This window comes from Cyrtonyx montezumae, unplaced genomic scaffold (assembly GCF_038088225.1).
Source record: "Cyrtonyx montezumae isolate F1298 unplaced genomic scaffold, pur_monq_1.0 scaffold_25, whole genome shotgun sequence".
NCBI lineage: Eukaryota > Metazoa > Chordata > Aves > Galliformes > Odontophoridae > Cyrtonyx > Cyrtonyx montezumae.
This window is the reverse complement of record NW_027071992.1, coordinates 11,674,639-11,696,348: the sequence shown is the minus strand read 5'-3', so window position 1 is coordinate 11,696,348 and position 21,710 is coordinate 11,674,639. Positions and strand designations below refer to the sequence as shown.

The window sequence follows — 21,710 nt, the reverse complement described above, 5'->3', positions numbered from 1 at the left end:
TTTACAATCCAAACAAAAATTGGAAGAGTTTTAAAAATTAAATGTATGAATTGTATATTTATATTGTTCTCCCAGGAGTATCTGCTTTGTAAGTGCTAAACAAATGCTACAGATGAAAGAGTAGGACAGCTGACTTTCCACAATGAGGTCATCCTCATTGAGGATCAAACCCAATTAGGAATTACAGTCTGTCTTCAGAAGTCAAAAGATGTGAATTACTTTTCAGAAACTCTTCACTCCTTGCCACTGTTCAGTTGAAAAAATTATTTCTACTGTTCCTGAATGCATTTCCCAATTTTAACACTAGGTCGGTATTAAGAATAGCAGCTTTTTATTTTAACATGAAATCATTCAAATCATTTTCAAAATTAGCTTTTTAAAAGAATTTTTGGTTCATCCTTTCATTACATAATTTATTCATACTTAACACCTGTTGACTTCAGTAGGAAAATGTAGCTCCAAATAAGGGCTTTTCACTAAAAATTATGCATCATGAACCTAAATCCAGCTCTTTAGTTTTAAAGCAGCTACAGAATTTAGAGGGACCTAAATTTATACATTTCCAGATCAGCAGACAAACACATAAGCTTTTTCTTGCAGTTTAAGTGGCTTTCTTGAACTTGTTTGGACTCTCAGTAACAGTAGCAGCATTATCAGTTAGTGGATGCAAACACAATTTAAAAAAATGACACAAAGACTTTACTGTAAATTTCAGCAAATGCTATGCATTTTCATGCACTCTGAATCAACTTGGGATTAAGTACTTAGAGCTTTGTTATTAAAACACTAAAAGATAAGTTTACTTGCTATCTTAAGTTTGTTCTCGGCACTCACGCTCCTGCCAAATGAATCTCATATGCTATCACTGGAGTGTTGTAGAATTTACAAGGAGTGCTTTCAACAGCCAAGAAACATGTCTACTTTAAAGACTGCGATGCATGTTTGCCCTTCTCATATCAATTGGCTCCAAATTTACCTCTGATCATTCATTCTTAAGTGAGTGCCTCAAAACTGTTAAGCAGCCTTCTGGTTATAATACTTTATGTTATCACATGCAACAATGATAACTTAAACCTTATTTTTCTACCAAGTTTTCTACAACTACTTCCTCTTTTCCTGGCAATTGCCAATTGCAAAACTCATCCCGTATGGTTGCAGCATGCGTTTCACCTTCAGGAACGCAGCCTTAAATGTGACACTATCAGAAAGATGTACAATTTACCAAGTCTTGTGCGTTAGTACACACGTTCAGGTAACACCAATACTGTAGCTCTGTCATCTACCCCACTTACTGCAATACACTTCTCTCTTGCCTTGGTAACTATAGTACCGATTCAACCACAGCCATTCACTATCCTACAGCAAATACCTTTTTCCTGATTCTCCACACCTCCAGTCTTCCCTGCTCTCTTCCACAAGTTGTATCATACTTGCTCTCATTCTGAAGGTCTTTCACAGACTCTTTCCTCCCTCTATCATCTCTCATTCTGCAGTATTAACTATTGCATCCTGCCATCTCCTGACATACTTACCAAACTTTCTGGCAAGTATCTTTCATATTCCCATGATCTGGAACTTCCAATTTGAAAAAAAAAAATCCTCAAAAATCAGCAATATAGATAACTTTTTGAAACCAGCTCTTTTATTCTTCTTCACTATCAAGAACACAATGGAAGTTGACATCCTTTATGCTGTTATAACTGCTCAAGCCACTGCCTACCATGCTCACTAATACACTCCTCCCCCTCACCATACTTTGCCAGTTGACATCCACAGAGTCCTACATTTCAGATATTTTATAAAATCTGAAAAGAAACCAACCCTTTAGCTCTATCTGAGCAAATTAATCCCTGAATTAGGGGATTAATTCAGACTCCCAAGCACTACCATACTACAAAGTTAGCCAGCAGATATCAACAAATTTCAGCATGACTTTGTATTCACCAATTTGCTTGTCCTTGTTTATTCCTTCCCTCACCTACAGCTTGTAAACTATCATGTACTGTTTCAGGGTACTACTTGATGAATCTCACAGACATCCGGAAATGTATAAGCAAAGAATTTTGTCCATTTGATCGCTTGTTCTGACACCATATGAGCACCTACCTTAGTAAAATTGTTCAAGTGACCCAGTTTTCTCATATTTGAGACTCCTTGTAATTTGGCCACATTTTGGAGAATCTCTCTCATGTTATCACAGGGTTCTGGAAAAAAAAGACAGGTTATTAGTATACAATAAAAAAATCTAAACATGCATCCAACAAGCAGTTTCCAGAGCATGGTATTTCCCCACTCCTAATTAAAGATACAGATCATCTTCCTTCAATTAGCATCAATTGGATTTGTGTCTACGATCAAAGCCAGGTATACTCATAATTGATATAATTGATAAAGCCTAACATAGGAGTCTCTTTACAAAGCAGACTTTCATCAATATCTTACATATACAAAGATTCAAACTTCAGTCCTAGCACCTCTTAACAGCATTATCATTACTCCCTCTGTATTTTAAAGACAATTAGTAAACTTAAATACAGACTTAAAAAGACAACACTTTATTACCTCATTACATTACTTTGTTTTCTCCCCCACTCCGAATAGTCAGTGGGATTTTTGGAAGACAAGACTTTTCTGCTCTCCATATTAACAGGATTCAGACAGCAGTTGTTGGCCCTATATTTTGCTAGGAGACAGAACAGGACTACCAAACATGGGGAGAAGACATGATATTGTCCTGTCTCTCTGGGAATAAGGCCGGCAGTACAGAGTAGGACAAAGAGCACAGAACATGTCTGGTCACAGAGATGCACACAAATCTACTGTATCAAACTCAGAAAGCGCTACATTGAGCTCAAGGGAGTTTTCTTTAGTTTTCTTGATTGCAAGATTGTTGCGTCATCTTTGATTAGACACTGTATTCTGTGTGTTGTAGTGCCATGCACTACTCCACTGTCAACAGCACCGTAGTTTCAAATAAAACACTAAAGATAAATTGGAGAAATGAAAGGGAAAAAAAACCAAAACAATTTGAGAAGAGTCCAAATGCTGAACATCTGGAAAGCTGCTACAAGTCGTCTGTTGTGCTCAGTGGTAATTTCCAGTGAAAGAAACATGCTTCATACTGCAGCATAGGCAGCTACAACTGTGGTGTGTAAATAAGACTCCAGTACTTCCCCATTAATTCTGCAAGGATATATGTATATTTTTCAGTATCTAAAGGAAACCAAACCAAAAGCGGATATAGAAGAAAACAGCTTCTCGCTATCTGTCTACACAGCAAGCTGAATTTGTTACCAGCTTCTCTAGTTTAAGATCAACAAGTTTGAAGAAGCAGACATAATCTGAAGGATGTATTTGGAACATAATAGGGAGCCAAGAGCTTTCAGGAATTTCAGGAAATATTTATTTAAAAGACAGACAACTACAGGGCAGCTCCTTGATTTTGGTATGTAACTCTGTGCTAGATGTCTCAGCTCCTAATGTAGTCCATGGAGAACTCATCTATTATCCAACGAATGCTAAAAATGTTAACACTTAAGGCGTCCTCTCAAGATAAATATGAATCAATTGTTTCAACTACACCGATTACGATGATGTAAGGAGCCTGGCTGAACATATGCTATCACACCATGATTATGACTGTTGTTTTTTTGTGTAGTTTGGTGGGTTTTTTTAGAAAAAGGGTCAGCTGGATTTTTGATGACAAGACAGGCTCCTTAAATGGGGATCAACTTCAAGCACCACCACCTTTATACGAAATATCCTCTTCCACAAACCAGCCATACATAGTCAGCTGTCAGGAACAGCCACCCTCCATTTCCAAATATCATGCATAGTGAAATATGCACTTTATATTTCAATTGGAACATTTCTGTGTATCTGTCTGGACCCTCCCTCCCCCATTAACAGGGAGAACAAAACCTTTAATACAATCATAGGAATTACAGACGATTTTACGCTGTGTGCTCTAAGTATAGGATTCTTCCGCGCAGCTTATTTTTCCAGGACTTAATTCAGTTTCAGTTGTTTGCAACAAAGCAAGTCTTATAGAGAAACATCAAAGATAAGCAGGTTGGAACAGTTACAGCAGTACAAATAGTTCATATCATAACCCCTAATTTCAAGGGAACACAAAAGAGGAAAACAACTTCCTCATAATTTGATTTCTCTGAAAATACTTTAGCTGATTTCTACTCCTTGGCCTGTTGTGGGTTATGGGTTTGGACCTGTAACATATCCCCATTTATGCCACAGGAAAGATCAGAGTTGAGCAGTCTCTGAGCTCTCCAGAACATTCTCTACAGAGCAAGCAGAAACAATAGCTTTCCTAAATTAGTAGTAGCATGTCTGTAATTTTAAATTTTGAAAATGGTTACACATGGAAAGTAAACCTCTATAGAAATTAACCTTACCATACTGTCAGAAAAGACACAAGATCACCTAGTAGGATCTCTGGCATTGGGAATAAACATTTCTATTTGGTTGCCTGATGATGTGGGCATAACTCAGAACCAAGTAGCATGTGCTCTGCAAAAAGGTAGTCAGCATGGATATGAAGAAGCTGGAACATGATTATATCATCATGTCCAATTATAACACCTCTGTAGCAAAAACATGCCTTTATAAAATAAATGCTCAGTTTAAATGTGCAAAATCATTTTATTCTACACATGCATGAAAAAGTGCAGTTAAAGCAACTTTTCAAACATCGTTCTCTTTATGAAGAGACCTAACTCCTAGAGACAGGAAGGTTTAATGAAAACCACCTCAGCAGTGCTTAGCAGAGAAGCCAAGCATTTCCCAGAAGCTCTACAAGCATACAAATAATTTGAAGCAAGACAGGGACTCCAGCAACAGATCTGCAACACCGTAAGAATACAACAGGCATCCCTCCCTGCTACCAAATTGATCATGCTATTACAGCAAGTTATCTTGCTCACAGTTTAGGGTGTTTGTTGACAATATCAGCAGCCTAAGCACTGAAGTAAAAAACAAAACAAACAGGAAAAAAAAAAACAAGACAGTAAAGAAAAACACTCCGTAGTAGTATACTCCATCAGAATTAACTAAAGATACAGAATTATTATGGGTCAATCTTTTCCATTCAAGTCTTGCTTTAAATTTGGAAAGAGTTATGTTTGTTTTGTTTTCTAAGTATTGTGATGCTCTAATTTCCAGGAATGTCTATCCAATTTTTTCCTCTTCTTTGATATAGATGATGCACCTCCAGAAGTACAAAGTTCAGATATAGTAACTTTTTAAATTAAAAAAAAATCCAACAGGAAGCTAGGTTGACTTTAAATAATTTAAACAAAATAATGTGATTTTATCTATTTATCCTACTACTTTGTCCCTTACCCTAAAGGGACCTGAAAACAGATTAAATGTATATTGGATTCTCCCAAACAAGCAACACTACCTTTCTGTTTATCGAAGATCAGATCCAATACCACACATCTTATTACCACAAGGCACCATTCAGCAACACTAAAGAACTCTTAAGTTTAGCCCAGACACACAAAGAGCCCATGGCACACAGTCTGAGAATAACCTCCCAGAAAATAAATATCCTGGCCTTTATACTTCATTATCAAGCTTAACAGTATGTGTCAGGGTTAGCAAGGACAGGTTTGGTTTTTTTTTGTTTTTTTAATACCTCATGACAGACCACTGCTGCAGACATCTCAGCTTTGATTAACTAACCCTCTCTCCTTACTTCTTCAGTAGCTCTAGCTTTTCTATCTGAAAAAGATAAAGAGAAGCTATTCAAACTTTTAGGACCCCACAGCAGTCTATTATTTCCTGACTTTACCTCATTTATCACTGAGATGCTGACTCATCGTGAGTCGGCCCACAACAACAAAATATCTTCACATTCTTTCCCGTGGTGTTTCTGAGGGTGTAGCTGTGCAGAATGACAGAGCTGATCAGACCTTCCCTCAGCCAAAGAACGCTCTACTCCTTCCCTTACTGCCTTTACCCTGCCTCACTATATGACACACCTTATCCTTTACGGTATTCTGGCATCTGCCAGCTTCACATAAAATTGCTTCTGCTTACTAATGCTGCAGGTTGTTATTCTTTTGGTTGCATTGGTTTTCTACTGTGTTACTAGGTCGAATTCTGAAGTCACGGAACAAGCTACACAAGTCTCAGACACTGAGACACTTGCAGGCAGTGGTGGAACACAGATATACCCCCTTCAGATGAAGGGACTCATTAGATGAAAGTCAGACAATTTACTTTTGCCTGCACTTCTACATTTGGCAAGTTGTCCTGATCAACACATGCAAAACCACTGTCTCAAATCTCATCTACAAACCTGTTGATACATACAAAACTTCCAAACCAGGCTGTGTTTTGCAGCAGCTTTCTGATCATTACTGTCTCATTTTCTGTGTATCTATTATCCTTTTATGGACATAACAGATCTCTGTGTTCTGATTCTCATTACACAGAAGCACATTAAGCACACAGCTCTTAATCTGTAACTGTTTTGCACTGAATAACACCCAGTACACCTCATCTTTACCCCAGAATAATACTTGACATCTTAAAAGCCCTAGTCTTGACAACTCAGTCATTCTCTATGCCTTAAAGTAATTCATATATGCATACACATCAGAAGTCTTCAAAGTTATGCTACTATTCGTTCTTGAACTCACATCCTTTTAGGACTTGACTTATTTTTTCATCCCTTCAGGACAGTGACAGTTTTTTCCTCAGTGAAAAACCACAATCCATTCTGACAGATCTGATTCTCATGAGAGTAAATAACATCACCACAAAGCTCCAGCTACGCAAAACAATGCTCCATCTAATGCACGGATGAAACAGGACCAGCAACAGCTACATAGCAGGAGTGATGACTCCTTCCCCCACTACCCTAGCAGTCTTAGCAGCATTGTTGACCACACGCACCAGCAGAATGTCAATTAACCGTTCTGTTATGTTTAAGTCAATAACAAGCAAACAAGAATGGTAGGCTTTAACTTCAGAGTTACCAAATTATTTGTATGCTAGGCATAATGAGTTAAACTGAGGACTGTATACTTTCATACACATTACCTCTGAGATGACAATGGCTCAACACAGAAAACAACGCACAACACTAAGTAAACTCAAAAGAAACAGTGCACTATGGCTGCTGTCACATGTACTAGAACCCAGTGAGATAAAGACTAAATTTGCATAAAGGCTTTTCTTAGAGAAGGAAATTGGAATTAACTGAAGTGCAGCAATTAGTAACTGTATGAGAAAAATATCAAAGAAGATACCTTCCTCTTACTAAGGAAATTATCTTAGTGATCTTTTCTAACCTTAAATGGTTCTATGACCTCGATTAACTTGCACCTCTATGTTTAGTACAGATTATTATTATTTTATTTTTTTAAGTCTAACTGCTACACTGACAAATACCACAAGGTCGCTGCTAGCAGTTTGTTGAACAACATGCTGCCAAAATGAAGGAAACATCTATGAACATTAATTCACTGTTCTCTGTTTCCACAGAAACAGTCATAAGTTATCAGTTATTAAAAAATGAAATACTTGGAATCTGTTATTTAGAGGTGCCATGCAAGTCTAGACAACAGGCAATCAGTCTGCTAAAATGCTTTCTGTCCATACTTGAACAAAAGGAATGAAACACCAAAAAGAACGTATGCTCTTCCATTATGAACTTGCTGAAAAAGATTACAGACTGTATAATTGTTCTAATAATAAGAAATATTCCCAATTTACATCTAATTCAAGATGTGAAAACTATGGAGAAAGAAAACCAAGATGTTCTGAAAACAATGGAAGAAATGACAGCTACCTAAGAAAGGAAAGAGAGAGAACAACTTTACTGATTCAGACACACTGAGAACCAAACTTTGCCAGAATTTAAAAAAAACAAGCTAGTATACAAACAACGTACTTTCAGCTTATTATTTCCAAAAAACATAGTAATAGCAAGATATATCTTCAATCTAAAGGAAAAAAAAATACAGAGAATCATCTCTACATATCAACATTATGCACATACTACTGTGTTGAAAATATACTAAGAGACACGGACACACTCTATAACCAAGGATAAAACCATTACACTTGAATCTGCAAGGTGCAACATGCTTTGTACTGGTACAAAGTGACATGTAAGTGTTGCTAAGTTATTACCAAAAATTTTATGTAAAAACAATATATGATGTATTACAAGTCTTAGGTTTAACAACTAAGCACATTCCCTTAAAAGTAGTGCTGACGAAAAGCAGTGATTCTGGTGGAACGTAAGCACAGATTTAGATTGCTTCCTATATTTTCAAGAGGTGAACAATACATAAAGCACTGCAGTCTGAATACAACAGGAAAGGTCCAGTCCCTGAAAAGAGAAAACCAAAGTACTAAGCTTATTCTCAGTCATACTGCTAAGAATACATGAAAGCAACTCAAAAACACAGCAAGCACATCTCTCTATGATATTAGTTACCTAAGAAAGTAAAAGAATTGCTTCTCTACCTGTTCCAGTCAGGTAGAAATTAAGCTTTATATTCATAAAAATGTCTACAAAGCAATGCAAGAAACAACATATAAAAAGCAGAATCCAGAGAAAGCTAAGATCTCAGAACAAAAAAGCAGTATATCAGGATTACATTTATAAATTTATCCTCTTGTATTTCTCTGTAGATCTAGACTTCCACATACTTCCGCCTGTCAGTAAACACGCAAATAAAGTTTAAGAACCTACTGTGATTGTACAGACTTCCCCTTTGCAAATGTATATAAACTAAAGCAAATTAAATATTTTTCCTCTATAAAAGATTCCTGAGTGTAAAGGTGAACATTCTCATTAACGTTCTCATGTTGCATTCAGTTTGAAGTGGGGAGAGCAGTTCAAGAAATGGAACATTTTTCAAGTTATCACCTTAAAATATTATATATCAAACCAACCCACTGAGATCATACTTGTAGAAAACACAACCTAACCATACATTCTCACTTTGAACTATGTTTATAATTCACAGTATGTGATCCTGTATGCTACCTTTGTAGACAGCTTTGTTAAAAACTCAAGAAAAATAGGTTTTAGTTAAAATGTTAACTTTCGTATCATCTAAAGCTACGATATTACTGCTCTCCAATGTAAGTACTGAACAAAGCTGAAGGCTTTGTATCATGTAAGTGATTTTGAATTGCTAAAGACAAAATAAGCTTTGAACACAGCAAGACATAATGAAAGAAAGACCATTCCAATGGATAAAAGCAACACTAACTTGAAAATGAATTACAAGTTTTTCAATAAACAAATGATTCTTTAAATGCTTTACAGTAATATACAAGCTATTATCCTAACTTAAGTTTTCCCAAGTACCATTTGAAAATATTTTTCAAGTTACAACAAACTAAGGTATCAAGATAGGTTTCAAAATATGTTAAGTAATTTGTCTGTTCATCAAAGTAAGGATTGCTGTAGCCCTCAAACATCGGGAAGACATGATGTGACTGCCAAGAACCTTACCTATCACTGTGGGTGATGGTCATATATTACATCATCAACCTTTATACATTACACGTTTTTCATGTGGGGGGAGGGAAGGAGGGGGGAGGTACATTTTCATTTTTCTACACTATCAGATAAGCATGCTAATTATTAAAATGAAGCTGAAATTAGTAAGATACTGATATAAATTCTTCCAGTACATACAGTTAAACTCTAGAAGAACTTGTTCTAACACCCAGAAGTTTTGATATTAAGAAAGAAGAAAAAACTCAGTTATAAATTGCCAGAGGTTAGAGAAAGCTCAGTGGCAGTGTGACTACGCTCCTGCTCTTCTGCTCTCTGTAATACACCAATTACCTGCTGTCCAAGACAGGCTGGAAGGCAGGAATGACCCAGTACCCCTACTATTTTGTTCAAAAGTAGGTAAAAAGTAGGACAAGCCTTTTCCAGATTTGTAAGACTGGATATGTTACAAAGAAATCAAATCAGTATCACAGAATCCTAGAATCCTTAGAGTAGGAAAGGACCTTTAAAGGTCATGCAGTCCAACTGCCCTGCAAGGAACAGCAACACCACAGCAAGATCAGGTTGTGCAGGGCCTTATGCAGCCTCACCCTGAAGTCTCCAGGGACAGGGCAGCAACCACATCTCTGGGCAACCTCTTCCAGCACCTCACCACACTTACTGTTTAAGGACTTTTCTATCCAAACTAAATCTACCCTCTTTGAGCTTGAAGCCATCTCCTCTTGTATTATCACCACAGACCATGCTAAGGAGTCTTTTTCCTTCTTTTCTCTAACTTCACTTTAGATACTGAACAGCCACTGTCAGATCACCTCACAGCCTTCTCTTCTCCAGCCTGAACAGCCCCAGCTCTCAGACTGTCCTCTTGAAGTGTCCTTCCAACCCTTCTATGATATTTCTGATCACCCCCTGGACACATTCCAACAGGCCTGTGTCTCTCCTGTACTGAGAACTGCACATCTGGACACAATACTCCAGGTGAGGCCTTGCCAAGTGCAGTGTAAAGGGGCAGGATCACCTCCCTCACCCTGCTGGCCATGCTTCTTTTGTTGCAGCTCAGGAGACAGTTGGCTTTCTGGGCTGCAAGGGCACGCTGTTGGCTATCCATCCACCAATAGTCCATTTTTTTTCAGCAGGACAGTGTTCAATCTTTTCATCCCTCATCCTGTATCGGTAATGAGGGTTGCCTTGACACCGGTGCAAGACCTTGGTGTTGTTGAACCTCATAATGTCCACCTGGGCCCACTGCTCAAGGCTGCCTAGGTCCTGCTGGATGGCATCCTGTCCCTCTGGTGCGTTGACCACAGTCCACAGCTCACCATCAGTATCTTCCAGAAAATCACATAACAGTTTGAATGGAGAATAAAAGTTTACTGTAATGGTTTGGAAATTCATCTGTAATCCCTCCAAATCACTCTCTTCCTTCCAGGCAGCAGTTCTAAAAGGAGAATTCAGGCCAGCCATAACTTCTAGTAGCTTTAAAAAGATTGAGTGCTTCACAACATGCACTACTGTTTGGATTGTGTTTCACACATCTTTCAGAACTACTCCAAGGAATTTTGATCACGCATTTCCTTGAATGTTACTGAGCTGACAAACAGGTTAATAATACTATCACTGATCTTAGGAGAAATTTCTGTAAGGGAGGAACTTGATCATATCTAAGAATACCTTCCCAAGCAGCATTTTAATTGTTGTCTGCAATCATTTTAATTTGCTCAAGAAACCAAAAACATAAATGCAAGCCAGCTAAATGGCCCAACTGATGAACTCCAAGGTGCCAGTAGCTAGCCTCTGTCCCCAGTAAATCCTGCTCCATAGGGTCTCGTGCAATTAGCAATAATCTAGCTCCATTATGCTGAGATGGGATCACCCAAACTGCTGATGAAGATACCCTGGGCAATTTGTCAAGACAGGGAAAGAACAAAGTAGCAACAACATAAAATTCTAACATCAATAAAGGTAAACACAACAGCAAACTGCAGGTAATACACAAACAGCACTAACAGCAGCAGGAAATCTTTACACTGAGCTGACTGTACGTGATAACAACCTCCTCAGAACACTATAACCAGAAGATTTCCAAATGGCACACAGGATGATGGCTGTTAGGAACCACAGTTCATGCTGCAGAGAGGAAAGTCTAATTTACCTACACTTGTGACTGACTGTTCAAGGCTTTTATTCTCTCAACAGTGACTCTCAGAGAAAGGGAAGGAAAAGTCAGTCACATTATAGATTTCACAAAAAAAAATTAAAGTACAGCTTTTTTAGTGCAGAGGACACCTGATTTAAAGATAATGAAATTTTAGCCATGTTGCTGAGGTAACATTCTAACCTAAAAGACTGAGCTGGAAACATCACATTTATGGAAATGGGAAATAAACATTTTTTCCACTTTTTTTAATTTCATAGAAGAAAATTCAACTAAGTCTACCCATGAGAATCACATATGGTTTACACAACAGGAGCTGAACACATTTTAAATTCTTTAAGTTTGAGGTTGCTACATCTCACTTCTGATATCACTAATGTTCAGGAGGTAATAAAGGAAGACAATGAATCATAGATTTAATCCGTTGTCTGCGTTTGTTTGGGTGTTTTTTTTTTTTTACAGTAGTAATTTTCAGGCATTAGCAGTTCCTGATACTCCTATTTTTGTATGAAGTAATTGTCAACTTTTGTAAATGAAAATATATATCACTTTCAATCTGTATAAATTTAAACAAGGAAGCCAAAGTTTAATGTAGATTTAAAAAAATACCAAATCTCCATACCAGACACCAGATATATTTATATGAAAGGATTAATAAAGCTGTTTTTTGTTACTCTTTCAGAGTATTTATATATTTTTCCATTAACCTACATCATATTGGTTTGTTTTAAATACCTTATGTCTGCATATAATTACTTACTAATGTATTGTAGTCTCACATCAACAGTTGCTGTTCATTTTGCAATCATCAAATTCCATATAAACTAGGTACTGAGACGTACTTCTTTCACTTTGACCAAACAAGTGTTAACTACCCTTACAGATTTCAAATGCAGATAAGTGTCCCATCTGGTCCTCATGATTTTTCCATCCTTTTGGTCTTAAGACTCACAATGTTACTCAAATTACCACTGATAAGCAGCATAACATTTTCTTAACTTCGTATTTCTTCAATTGAAATGAAATTCAGAGTCTTTATAGTTTCTAATTTATGCCTCACACAATTAACTTTAATTTCTACAATAAATACAAAAAGAAGTAGTTTGTTGAACTACACCTACTTGACTAAAAGACCAAACGCAGACAAAATGGCAACGAGTACAAGAGCTCACCTTTTAGAGACCTTTCAAAGTTTCCATCACTTAGCCTAAATTATTAATCAACTTGGATCAGTTCAGCCAGAATCTGGACTTCATCATAATACTTACATGCTCAAGCCAGTATTTAGATGCATCTTGGTACACCACTGAAGAATACAACAAAAATGTAAGAACATGAGTCCCACAGAGATATGAGAATTCAGTCACACAACTATGAAAAGATAAAGAAAAATCCTGCTTGCAGTTATTTTAAGCCATTTACTCATCTTTACCAGCATTCCTTCTCCTCATCAGCTGCAAGGAAGTGGTAAACACATTCTACATTAATCGTGTTATGAAGTTTTGCTAACTCATTCTTATGATCCATTCCACACAAGTTCTCCATCACTAAAGCAGATGGTTAACAAGTGAAACAACAGCACTTCTGCAGTATAAATGAAGACACTAACAGTAGAGATTTCTAAGCTACAGTAAGTGTAAACATTTTACTGTGGAAGTGTTCCAGTTAAAGCAGATTGTCAGCTACTGGTCAGCACTTGTACAGTTGTGTTATGGCATATTCCCTTCTGTAGCAAAAGTGATCAACCCAAAGTTGCTCAGTTTGCCATCACCTGTGTTATGGGACAAGCATCGGCCTATCTACATGCAGTAAAAAAAAAAAAAACACTTCCAATGAATATCAAACCTCTTATTTTATGTAATCTATTATATAGTTTTCAAAGCCCCATGTTGCATGTTTATTCTTAGTTCTATGAAAACTAGCTTATTTTTAAGGTAAGTAATGTCATATAAAGAAAATATGCCACAGGCAGGATTACAATTCAACCTGAAAGATAAAACGCATATCCAATTTTTCCACCAGATTCCCAAAACTAGTTAGCTACCATTTCATCATCAATTCTTCACTGCAATGCTGGGATGTGCATGGGATCTAACCTGTTTGTAAACAGTCATTTTTAATGAAACTATAACTTGCTTCTTCTCACTTCTAATATTAATGCTAAAAGCATCTCCTCTAAGTTGACAAGGAAAAACTTTCGAGTTTGCTAGCTAACTGGCAAACTATGCTTAAAGATCACAAGATGAAGCAGAAGTCTGATGTATTCTTTCCTGGGAAGGCTATTGTTGACATAGCTTCCTTATTTATTGTAATTATGATGAAGGCTGTGCATTTCTTTACATAGCACCTACCCTGACTAGCCTCTTGACAAAAAAAAAAAAAAAAGAAAACCTCTTTTGTCAAATATAAAATGAAATCACAAGATATTAGAATAGTATTATAACTTCTGCCTTTCAGAAAAAAAGTGCTGAGATTTGCTGACCAATTTGAACCACTGCAGGAAAAACATAAAACTCACCTATGAAAAAAAAAAGAAATTTTGAGATGTTAACTCTTTTATAGAAACATGAGTACAGATGTTAAAAGACAGCAAAACACCCAGCTCCTACAGATACCTTAATGCTAAGTGTGGAAGCAACAAGATTTCAGTTGCCTTTTCATTATATTGCCCCCCCTCTCCTCGCCTCCCAATTAAAGATGTACTTCCTGTTTTCAAGAAATGAAAGTGAAAACACAGTGAAAATGCTGTAAACACATACCACTTCAGTAATTCCGAAAAATCTTAGGACTGTAAAAGCAGTAATATTTTTGCACCGCCAAAAATATGCAAGTGTTATTAATCTAACCAGGCTACTATGCTATACAATTCCAAAAGAATGGCAGCTCAAAAGACATGTGTAGATAGTTAAGTGGATGTCTTAATTTTGGAGCGCATATGCTAAGCCCCCCTAACTCCCTTGCTTTTAAAACCTACCAAAAGGTTTTATGTTGTCTAAAAAATTATGAGGCTGCCATTAATAATCAGTTCCCCTCTTAAAATCTAAAGTATTTAAAGTATCTATAGTATCTATATTCAAGAAGAATGAGGTTGAGAATTTCTCAGACAGTCAGGCAGGTAAGACAGCCCTTCAACTGCTTCCTAGATGGACTCTCCATATCCTTGAGCTGCAAAGAACTTGCTAAATACCCTCTTGCTACTATTTCAGCTTCTGTTACAGAGTCTCAAAAAATCAGCTTGTACTGCCTCATTCGCTAATACAAGCATCTTACTATAGCTACCTATCCAAGGAAGGTAGACTGTGAAGCAAGGACAAAAGTTGCTCATACATTTTATTAAGGTACTTTTAAAACAATGTTTTTAAGGGCAGAGGAGGTTCACTTCTCCATATCTTCAACCTAGATCACAAATCACAACAGTAGGCAAAGAACTTGAAGTTTCTCTGTAACAGTCTTGCCATTAGTGCAGAAGTCTGTCTCTCAGCCATCAACAAAGCACACACCAGCCAGCATCCCCGTATCTTCCTTTCTGCCTTGCTGTAAGGACTCCAAAATGACTCTCGTCCACACACACCCTCTCCCAGCTACTTGAGCTCACAACACTAGGCAGGTGGGCAGCATTCCTCCCTGCTTCTTCTTTACTGATGAAGGAAATTGGAAATGGAGTGGTCACCAAATCTCAAGCTGAATTTGGAAACAAAATTATTCCAGCCTTCTTTGACTACCCCTCAAATAACCCTCTAAAATGCTCAACATTTTTGTGGGCAGCAAATTGCAAATAGCCTCCTGAGACTTCTGCTCTGCATGCAATGCATTACAATTTGCCATGTGGGCACATGGAATCAAATATAACACAGTTTAAAGTGATGTAAGCATGGTGAAAAAGGCAATACATCTCAGATTTTGTGAAGTTAAACAGAACTCCTATGTGTTAGACTGAAGTGATGGAGAAGCAGAAAAAAAGGAAAATGATACTTTTTTCAGCTAACAACATGCCAATTTATGAAGCTAACTCTTAAGGAGCAAAAAAAAGCAGTTCTCAGCTATTTTATTCATACTTGTCTCTTGCTGTAACTAATACTTAGCACAAAAGAAATTAGTACAAGAAAAGCTGCTAAATCGAAGTACTGTCTTGTAATGCATGTTTATCAATTATAAATTAAAGTAGAGATGGGTACACTTAAATTAACTAAAAAGTACAATATCAAAAAGTGATGATTGTTACCCTCAAGGAGAAGGAAGCTAAGATATAGTCATGAACTTGGCCTCATCTGTCCTCACCTGCTCTATCTGTACCCTTTTATTTCGCCAACAGGTCAGGGAATAAATGACCTCTGGAAAGCTCCCAATAAGACAGTGCAGGATCAGAACTACAGGAACACACACAAATAAGGGGCTCCCTTGAACAAAGCACATTAAAATGACTCTTCCTACAGATATAGGAATAGCTCTTATCCAGACTGCTAGAGCTCATACAAAAGCTAATAGGGCCCAAAGCAGGGTAAGGCAATACTGAAACAGTAACCAATTTTCAAAATCAGTTTGTAAGGAGATTCTGTTACAGGCAGAAGCAAAGTAAGAGACACTGCACAAGTCTTACAGAGTGGCTAGGGCTTTTGGAGGTATAGGATCTCTGCAGTTCAGCAAGGAACCCCTGCAAAATAGTCAGGAACTAAGATGAATTACGCCAACAGTATGTAATGCTTGCAGCACAGTTATAGACACGACCACAACCGAACTTGACACAAGAATTCCTACTGAATGTGATAACCTGGTCAATAATTCCAATTGTCCTCTCTGGCCTTAAGTAGTTAGGAGTTTGATTTCAGGAGTCTAATTAAACCAGTCTGCCTCATCCCATCAGTAATTCCTTCCAGATGACTGCAATGGGAGTTGTGCTGGTGGTGAATGTCCTCCTTTTCCTCTTCTGTTCTATTCTGAGAAGGTAATATAACACAAGGCCAAAAGTTGAGTATGATGAATCCCAATTAATAATTCAATTTTATAATCAAAAGATGATTACAACATATAGCCTTAAATAGTCAAACACAATCAGTTTGACCTATATGTCTGCATTTTTATCCTTACTGTAACAGCACTATGACCAACCTTATTTGTGCTAATTGTGGGGATGATTTTTCCAGACCTGACTATGTTTTCAGAAAATTCATTTTATAGGGGAAAAAAAAGGGTTAAGAAAACTAATGCCACCAGTTAAGATTTATCAGGGCATACCATGACCTGAATGGCTGAAAACTTTCAAAAACCATAAACAACGACAAACCTCAAACTCTACATTAATATCTTTAAGCAGTTCAAACACACAATGCACCACAATACAAAATATGCTTCATAAACATTATGGCATCATTTTTGAGAATGCAGAATGCTAAAAAGCTCCAAGGAATGGAATCCACTACACCAGGCGTGATAAAAATAACATAACATGCAAACTACATGGTGTGTTCTGGGAACATGGGTAATCCTAATACTGTAGCAAAACAAGGGAGCCGACAGAGCAGATAAAAGCACACCAGCTCTGAATGCAGCAGGGTATTCCTGGAGTATTACTGCACAAACAGACAGAAAGACCGAAAGCAGGATAAACAAGGCTAGCATGCTCCCTTCATCTATTCTTAGTTCTAAAATACTTAATAACAGCACTGGCCCCCTGCACAGTCCACAGCTATGTACTTCTAAAGGTCTGATGTGTCATGTCAGGTCCTTTCTGTCAAACCATCGCTACACAAGAACCTGCTTAATGCAAGGCAATACCAATTTGATTTCACATTATAATGAAGATATCCCTGTAGCTAAAGTATATGGTTGAGGCATTGTTAACGGCTGCTTTCTACTCCACTCAACTCAGATATTCCAGATTAATCAACATTAGTTAGTTGCCCGGGGAGACAAAAGACAATACAATATTATTTTAAGTTACTGAAAACGTGAACCTTGTGGGAAAACTGTCATCAGCTCAACAGAGTCAATTTAAACACTGTACCTATACAGAAGGAGTATGAGAATTTAAAATATTTGAACTAACTGCTTATGTAACTACTGTAACAGTAGGAAAAGAACATTCATTGTGTTCAGTGAGGGAATCAGTTTATCACCTAATTTAGTTAACTTCTTGATATTTTTACTTGCATTTTGGATTAATATTAAAACTTCCCAATATGATTACTGAACAGCTTTTTCTCCAAACCAACCAGATACCTCACTTTTTATAAGGGTTAACTGTTAGTAACAGCCTCAATGGCTCTACAGGTGGCTTAGAACACCTCATGGTAAAAATGAACCCCTCATTACAGTTGTCTTTTGAGTTCTGGATGAAGATTTCCAACAGATCACATCTAAATATCAACACCTCAGCATTTAAATTTTTGTAAGAACAATACACACTAGAACAACTCAGTGTTACACAATGTAAAAAGGTTACTAAACACATTCATCAAAATCCCAATTCCGTGAATTTCATAAACAGATAACACTACTTACAGTAATAGCTGTGTCATGTGTTTGGACTGTTTAGGCCTTTGTCTCACATTTTGTTGTAGAAGCTACTTTGGCTTTTATGTTAAAGATGCTAAAGCAACTGCGCCCATTTCATGAGAAGGAGGGAGAATCTGAGACCCCTGATCCTTTAAACTGAAAGAACTCAGAGCATTTGCCAAGAACTACACACACTTCTAAGTAAGATACAGGCACAGATAGCTTTTACTCCAAGGTAAAATGTAAAAATGCTTAAGTATAAAATTCTAAAAATAAACAGCAGCAAGAAAAAAAAAAAACAAACAGAATTAGAGGTGAAACTGTTGTTATGGCATAACTCCAAGCTGAAACCACTACTGATACTGCCAGTATTCATAATTCCTAAACACTGAATAATTAAGATTAGAAAAGACCTAGGCAAGATCATCCAGTTCAACTGTCCACCTAACACCAATATTGCCCACTAAACCATGTCCCTCAGTAATACATGCAATGTTTCCTGAATGCCTCCAAGGACAGGGACTCAATCCTAGCCAGCCCATTCCAGCCCCTGACCACCCTTCTGGAGAAGTTTTTTGAAGTATCTAATCTGAATCTCTTGAGGCCATTCCCTCTAGTCCTATCACTGTTACCCAGGAGAAGAGGCCAACCCCCACCTCACTACAACCTCCATTCACGTAGTTGTAGAGAGCAAGAAAGTCTTCCTGGACCTTCTCTTCTCCACACTGAACAGTCCCATTTTCATCAGCTGTCCCTCCTCCTAGAACTTGTGCTCCAGTGCCCTCACCAGCTTCACTGCCCTTCTCTGGATATGATCCAAGGCCTCAATGTCTCTCTTGTACAGAGGGGTCCCAAACTGAACACAGTACTCAAGATGGGGACTCACTAGAGCTGAGTAAGGGGGGGATGATCACCTCCTTCCTACTGGTTACACTATTTCTGATACAAGTCAGAATGGCACTGGTCTTCTTGGGCACACTGCTGGTTCACATTCAGCCAAGCATCGACCAACCCCTAGGTCCTTCTCCTCCACACTGTTTCAGTCACACTGCTCCAAGCCTGTAGCACTACCTGGGGTTGCTGTGACTAACTGCAGAACCCAGCACTTGGTCTTGTTTAAGACTCATCCCACTGGCCTGAACCCAGGTATCCAGGCTGTCCAGGTCCCTTTGCAGATCCTTCTTACCTTCAGGCATATAAACACTTCTAGCCAACATGGTATCTTCTGCAAACTTATTGAAGGTGCATTCAACGCCCTCATCCAAGTCATCAATAGAGGTAATGAACAGGACAGGCCCCAGTCCCAACCCCTGGGGAACGCCACTCATAACTGGTCACCATCTGATTTTAACTCCCCTCACCATAACTCCCTGGGCCCAGCCATGCAGGCAGTTCTTTAACCAGCAAAGAGTGTACCTGACCAGGCCACGGACTGCTAGCTTCACCACAATACTGTGGGAGACAGCTGAACTTTGCTGAAGTCTAGGTAGATTACATCGACGTTTCAGCCTGCTTTCACCTCATTGATTACTTTACTTCCCTGTCTAGGTCCTTGCAGACTGAACCTATTCATGACAGCAGCTGTGCAGGCACTGAGCAATAAAGCTGCAAGATACAACATTATCCCCTGCCTCAAATTCAGAACTTCTGCCCACAAGAGGTTTGCTACTACTGAAGGCAGTTCGTTTCCTGCATTCACCCTGCTTCTTGGGAGAGCCCAGCCCTCCCGTCAGCGTGCAGCAAAGACAATGCATTCAGGTAGAGAACAAGCTGTTATTTGTCTAAGCGGGAACTAGTTAATGTGTAGCACGTTATTGTTGTTTCCTTCCTCTCATTCCCCCGCGTACTTCCGAGAGCAGCGGGTAGCAGGACAGCTCGGCAGACGGATGAAAGCCCCGAACGGTGGGGAGCTCAAAGCGGCCAAGTCAACCGCGGCAAGCCCCCCACGCACGACCGCGGGGCTCCTCCAGGGCGCCCGCCCGGCCCCGGGCTGCGCCGCGTCCCTGTCCGCGGCCGCGCCTCCGGGGTTGCCCCGCCGCCTCGTCAGGGTGCGGGTCCGCGCACAGGCTTCCGCCTCCGGCCACCCCTACGGCCTGCCGGCAGCCCCCGCCGCCCCGCCCCGCTCCCCGAGCCCCTCGGTGCAGCAGCCAGGCCCCTCGGCCAGCCCCGAGCTGCAGGCCGCCTCCCCTTGGCGGGACGCGGCGAGCGGACAGGCGTCGACCCGCAGCCCACCGCCCTCGGGCCGTACCTCGGCTGAGATCGAGGGGGACGTTCTCCTCGCCGCTGTCGTTGCGACCTGCGGGGACGGGGAGAGAAGCGAAGAGCGCGTTAGGCGGGCGGCGAGAAGGGAGCCGCGCGAAGAGAGAAGGAGGCTTCGGAGGGGAGAAGGACGGGCGAGAGGAGGACAGCGAGGCGCCGGGAATCGGGCGGCGCGGCCCGGCCAAGCGCCTTACCTCGGATGCGAAGGTGCCTCAGCGAGCGGGCGCGGAGGCTCACCGCCATGTTTACAGCCCCGCAGTCACAACACCGGAAACCTCGCCCGCTCTCGCGAGAAAAACCCCGCGGAGCTTCCACGGCCGCGTACAGCGCCTCAGCCCCGCCCCGACCCACCCCCTCACCTCTCCCTGTCGCGGCTGCAGGGAGTGGGGTGCGTGGGTACCCCGAGCCGTGCACGGGGTGCCTGGGATTTCAGAAAACGCGGTTTCTGAGTTTTGTCCCTGTGAGGTTTTGTTCCTCGCTTTTCCTTATTCTGGAGCTGCAGTTGCCTCGCGATGCGGCAGTGGCTCAGGGGATGGATGACGGTTGGCAGTGTGCGGGGCAATTAAGAACAAAAAGAAAAAACATATATCCCTTCGTTGCTTTATGTTTTAGTTGCAGCGTGTCCCTGCGGTCTCAAGCACGGATCCGTTTATTTCCTTGAGATTTCAAGTCCATGTGTGTGTGTGTGAAATGCTTTCAATAAAGAAGGCCCTGTGCAGGAACCGCAGATTTGCCCCCACATATTTGCCCTGTTTTAGGCAAAAACCCACCCAGCACATGCGCCCACGCACGGCCCACACCAACATGCACAAAACACGAAAATAATGATCACGCTGAAGTGCAGCATTGGCCCTATAGGCATAGATCCACAAACTCTGGGCACTGTTTCCAACTCGTGGCTTCTCTCGTTATCAGGAGTTGTCTTCCAGTTCAGATCCTACACCAGCGCCCTAAAAACTGGTGTTCTAAACATTAACACTGACTTAGGTGGTTAAAAATAGCCATCTCTGAAGCCAGAGCAGAGAGCGGTTATGGTATTCCTTTCAACTTTCTGGTGATGCAGCTCATGATATACATACGAGAACCTTGTTTTAATAGGATTATGTCAGCTTTATTTAGTCTAAAAAGCCATTTTCAACAATTTCCTATTTCAATTTTTGCTTATTAAACAAGAGGCCGATGTCCTTGGTGGATTCTAGACCCTCAAAATCTAAAGGTAGAAATAATGAAATCTGATTCATGCTTAACACAAGACCAAAGTGTAGCAAACTTGCTTTAATGGTTTCATCAATATGC

General features: G+C 39.6%; 1 protein-coding gene across 2 annotated transcripts in view; it reads right to left on the bottom strand.

Annotated features, from left to right (window-relative positions):
- The window catches only part of RICTOR (RPTOR independent companion of MTOR complex 2), a 74,096-nt gene extending 53,429 nt beyond the window's left edge, over positions 1-20,667 (bottom strand). Inside the window, exons 1-3 of one of the 2 annotated variants that reach the window (XM_065739919.1) lie at positions 20,609-20,667; positions 20,404-20,451; positions 2,107-2,204 (exon numbers count right to left, since the gene is read on the bottom strand). In XM_065739919.1, coding sequence (XP_065595991.1) covers positions 2,107-2,204; positions 20,404-20,451; positions 20,609-20,657 — 195 coding nt within the window. In that variant the 5' untranslated portion in view covers positions 20,658-20,667. Of the gene's footprint in view, positions 1-2,106; positions 2,205-5,812; positions 5,962-20,403; positions 20,452-20,608 lie in introns of those variants that run through there. The other variant, XM_065739920.1, reaches the window with a different exon arrangement.
- Positions 20,668-21,710: the final 1,043 nt, after the last annotated feature.